This window comes from Oncorhynchus mykiss, chromosome 18 (assembly GCF_057628025.1).
Source record: "Oncorhynchus mykiss isolate SJ-2025 chromosome 18, ASM5762802v1, whole genome shotgun sequence".
NCBI lineage: Eukaryota > Metazoa > Chordata > Actinopteri > Salmoniformes > Salmonidae > Oncorhynchus > Oncorhynchus mykiss.
The window spans coordinates 18,307,501-18,312,500 of record NC_143039.1 but is presented as its reverse complement, the minus strand read 5'-3'; the positions used below and the strand labels follow the sequence as shown (position 1 = coordinate 18,312,500).

Here is a 5,000-nt window from a genome sequence, read left to right as displayed (position 1 = left end):
ACTGGCAGTCCCATTCACTCCCCCCACCCATTGACCCCCCACCATCCAGGATCATGGATACCAATGACAGGCGTCCACTTAGACTCTCCCTTGCCAGAAGGACAACTGTGCTGCAGCGTTGTGGGACTGCAGCAGGCGGGCAGTATGTCTCCAAGACTGACAGCTGTCTATAACACTGTGGTTTCACCTGTAAAAGGACCTAATGCTCCCCAGCTCCTGACTTTGGAATGGAACTGGGAGGCCAGGCTCAACTGTGGGCGTACACACTAACAAGTGAACGCACACACACATCCCCTCCAATGAATACCAAGCGTACGCTCCAGTCTCTAATACATCCCTGCAACTTCATCTCACTTAAACAAGGAGAGATGGAGAGACACTTTAGTGTCCAGGTAGTTGTTTACCTGGGTCAGTTAAATATTCTGTCCAGGAGTTCAGCAAGCTAAGGTGTGGAGTTAACAGTTTGGAAGACTCCATTTTGACACAGTGCACTATGGTTATGTGTAGAGTACATGTGCAGCACAAGGTGTACTGTAACTTGTTCATGTCAGGGTTTTAGAGATCTGATCCTTTTAGAAATACATCAAGTACATGCTGTGAAATCCTTCACATCATATCCAATGTCTCTCATCATTATGAGTATAAGAATGAATGTTGAATTCCCTGAGCTAATTGTTGAAAACCAGATGAACCCTGATGACCCTCACCCTCACCCCTCGTCTCCAGGAAGCTGTGGACAGCCCTCCTCTTCTCATGCTCACGGCGCACGCAACATGCCACGTCATCACCAATGACGATGACAAACAGAGCACCGATCACCCCGGCCGCGTCAGATGAGGGGCGGCTGCAGACACAGAGCAAGAGACAGGCCCGTATGTCACCAAATGTATGGCTCCATTATGGAACTGTCTGTGTGTGTGTGTGTGTGTGTGTGTGTGTGTGTGTGTGTGTGTGTGTGTGTGTGTGTGTGTGTGTGTGTGTGTGTGTCATTACCATGTCCATGTCCCGTAGCTCTTCAGACAAGACAAAAATCCCACCAGTGGGTCTGTATCCCATCCCAGAACTCTCTCCCTCCCACATCCCTCCCTCCCTCCATCTCTTCCTCCCTCCACCCTCCCCTCCTCCATCTCTCTCCCTCCCTCCATCTCTTCCTCCCTCCATCTCCACTCCTCCCATCTCTCCCTCCTCCATCCCTCCCTCCATCCCTCCCTCCCTCCATCCATCTCTCTCCTCCACCTCTCCTCCCTCCATCTCTTCCTCCCTCTATCTCTTCCTCCCTCCACATCCTCTCTCCTCCATCTCTCTCCTTCACATCCCTCCCTCCTTCATCCCCTCCCTCCCCTTCATCCCTCCCTCCATCCATCTCTTCCTCCCTCCACCTCTCCTCCCTCTCTCCATCTCTCTCCTCCCTCTACATCCTCTCTCCCTCCCTCCTCTTCCCTTCCTCCCTCTTTATCTCCCTCCCTCCATCCCTCCCTCCCTCTTCATCCCTTCCTCCCTCCATCCCTCCCTCCCTCCACATCCTCTCTCCCTCTTTCACTCCCTCTCCCTCCCTCCACATCCCTCCTCCATCTCTCTCCCTCCTTCTCTTTATCCCTCCCTCCCTCCATCCTCTCTCCCTCCCTCCACCTCTCCCTCCCTCCATCCCTTCCTCCCTCATCCCTCCCTCCCTCCTTCCTTCCTCCCTCATTCCTCCTCCCTCCATCTCTTCCTCCCTCCACCCTCCCTCCAATCCCCTTCCTTCCTCCATCTCTTCCTCCCTCTACACCCCCTTCATTCCCTTCCTCCTCCCTCCATCCCTTCCTCCTCCCTCCACCTCTCCTCCCTCCATCTCTTCCTCCTTCCTTCCACCTCTCCTCCCTCCCTCCGACATCCCTCCTCCCTCCATTCCTTCCTCCCTCTATATACTCTCTTCATTCCTCCTCCTCCTCCTCCACTTCCTTCCTCCCTCCATCCCTCTCCTCCTTCATTCTCCCTCCATCTCTTCCTCCCTTCCCACCCTCCCCCTCCCTCCATTTCCATCCATCTCTTCCTCCCTCCACCTCTCCTCCCTCCATCTCTTCCTCCCACCATCTCTTCCTCCCTCCATCTCTTCCTCCCTCCATCTCTTCCTCCTCCATCTCTTCCTCCATCCATTTCTTCCTCCCTCCACCTCTCCTCCCTCCATCTCTTCCTCCCTCCATCTTTCCTCCCTCCATCTCTTCCTCCCTCCATCTTTCCTCCCTCCATCTCTTCCTCCCTCCATCTCTTCCTCCCTCCATCTTTCCTCCCTCCATCTCTTCCTCCCTCCACCTCTCCTCCCTCCATCTCTTCCTCCCTCCATCTCTTCCTCCCTCCATCTCTTCCTCCCTCCACCTCTCCTCCTCCATCTCTTCCTCCCTCCATCTCTTCCTCCCTCCATCTTTCCTCCCTCCATCTCTTCCTCCCTCCATCTCTTCCTCCTACCACACCTTTATCATCCCCTCTTCACCTAACCTCTTCCAGTTCAACCTGTCATCCCAGACAGGTGATGTTTCCCCAGTGGCACTCTTTTCCCTTTACAGTGCACTACTTCTGACCAGGGTCCATAGGGATCTCCTCAAATGTTGAGCACTGTATAGGTAATATAGTTATATTTGGGACAAAGCCAGGGTCTGATCAACGCAACCCACTATCCTTTATCGCCCATGGTGCTTTGCAAAAAGACAGAACGTAGTTAGATATTACATCCCCTTCCACTTGGCCTCATCTAAGCAGGCTGGTCACAAGAAAGAGCTGTCGATTCTGGATGTGTGAAAAGGTCCTGAGGACGTCGATATTTGCCTTCCTTGGTTCTCACCACAGCAGTTCACATGCTTTAGCAAGCAGGGAGGCTACTTGATGATACTTCATGGAAACTGCACATAGTTTTGAATGGTTTTGTTTGAAGTCTTAGCCATAACCTTAATAACCACTCCTAATGAAGACCTAAACTTAACCCTTTGAGTTGTTTTTGATTTAACCCTTTAACCACAAAGAATAAACGGCCTCATTTCTGCAGTGAGAGATCAGACCTCCTCGTGCCCAGTGTACTACTTAGTTCCTGTTCTGGGATTCAGACAGTCTGATTTTGCGTGTAGCACTAGTGTATTATTGGGACGAGGTGGGGATGAGCTTTCCTCCACACGACCCATATGGTACATGTTACATCATTAAGTACTGTGTATCATTATACATCATTAAGTACTGTGTATCATTATACATCATTAAGTCCTGCGTATCATTATACATCATGAAGTACTGTGTATCATTATACATCATGAAGTACTGTGTATCATTATACATCATTAAGTCCTGCGGTATCATTATACATCATGAAGTCCTGCGTATCATTATACATCATGAACTACTGTGTATCATTATACATCATTAAGTCCTGCGTATCATTATACATCATGAAGTACTGTGTATCATTATACATCATTAAGTACTATGTATCATTCATTATACATTATTAAGTACTGTGTATCATTATACATCATTAAGTACTGTGTATCATTATACATTATTAAGTACTGTGTATCATTATACATCATGACGTACTGGGAAGTATAATACATAATTAATACTGTGAAGTATAATACATAATTAGTACTGTGAAGTATTATACATAATTAATACTGTGAAGTATAATACATAATTAGTACTGTGAAGTATTATACATAATTAGTACTGTGAAGTATTATACAAAATTAATACGGTGAAGTATTATACATAATTAGTACTGTGAAGTATTATACAGAATTACTACTGTGAAGTATTATAAATAATTCGTACTGTGAAGTATTATACATAATTAATACTGTGAAGTATTATACATAATTAATACTGTGAAGTATAATACATAATTAGTACCGTGAAGTATTATACATAACTAATACTGTGAGGTATTATACATAATTAGTACTGTGGAGTATTATACATAATTAATACTGTGAAATATTATACATAATTAATACTGTGAAGTGTTGTACATAATGAAATACTGTGAAGTATTAATCATAATGAAGGACTGTGTATCTTGAGGAGATACAGCTCTGTCAATTGAGTCTCATTTTAGCTATGTGCCTTTGTATCCTTTGTATCTAATAAATCAGCAATGTTTTTTTCAATACCTCCAACAGGTTTTTTTATTACCTCCAACAGGTATTTTTAATACCTCCAACATGTTTTTTTAATACCTCCAACAGGTTTTTTAATACCTCCAACAGGTTTTTTTAATACCTCCAACAGGTTTTTTTAATACCTCCAACAGGTTTTTTTAATACCTCCAACATGTTATTTTAATACCTCCAACATGTTTTTTTAATACCTCCACAGGTTTTTTTATTACCTCCAACAGGTTTTTTAATACCTCTAACATGTTTTTTTAATACCTCCAACAGGTTTTGTTAATACCTCCAACAGGTTTTTTAATACCTCCAACAGGTTTTTTTTAATACCTCCAACAGGTTTTTTTAATACCTCCAACAGGTTTTTTTATTACCTCCAACAGGTTTTTTTAATACCTCCAACAGGTTTTTTTAATACCTCCAACAGGTTTTTTATTACCTCCAACAGGTTTTGTTAATACCTCCAACAGGTTTTTTTAATACCTCCAACAGGTTTTTTTAATACCTCTAACAGGTTTTTTTAATACCTCCAACAGGTTTTTTTAATACCTCCAGCAGGTTTTTTTAATACCTCCAACAGGTTTTTTAATACCTCCAACAGGTTTTTTTAATACCTCCAACAGGTTTTTTTAATACCTCCAGCAGGTTTTTTCCCACTTCCTTTAAATGTTTAAATTTGCTAACCCTCTCCTCTCTTATACATTCACTCTTACCTTCCCTCCCTCTATCCCTCTATCCCTCTATCCTTCCCTCCCTCTTTCCTTCCCTTCCTCCCTCTATCCCTCTATCCTTCCCTCCCTCTCTCTTCCCCCCCCTCTATCCCTCTATCCTTCCCTCCCTCTTTCCTTCCCTCCCTCTCTCTAGCCCTCT

General features: G+C 44.6%; 1 protein-coding gene across 1 annotated transcript in view; it reads right to left on the bottom strand.

Annotated features, from left to right (window-relative positions):
- LOC110510737 (receptor tyrosine-protein kinase erbB-4) overlaps positions 1–5,000 on the bottom strand; it is a 458,893-nt gene that overhangs the window by 63,868 nt on the left and 390,025 nt on the right. The window contains exon 17 of the mRNA XM_090209472.1: positions 708–844. Coding sequence (XP_090065598.1) covers positions 708–844 — 137 coding nt within the window. The remainder of the gene's footprint in view (positions 1–707; positions 845–5,000) is intronic.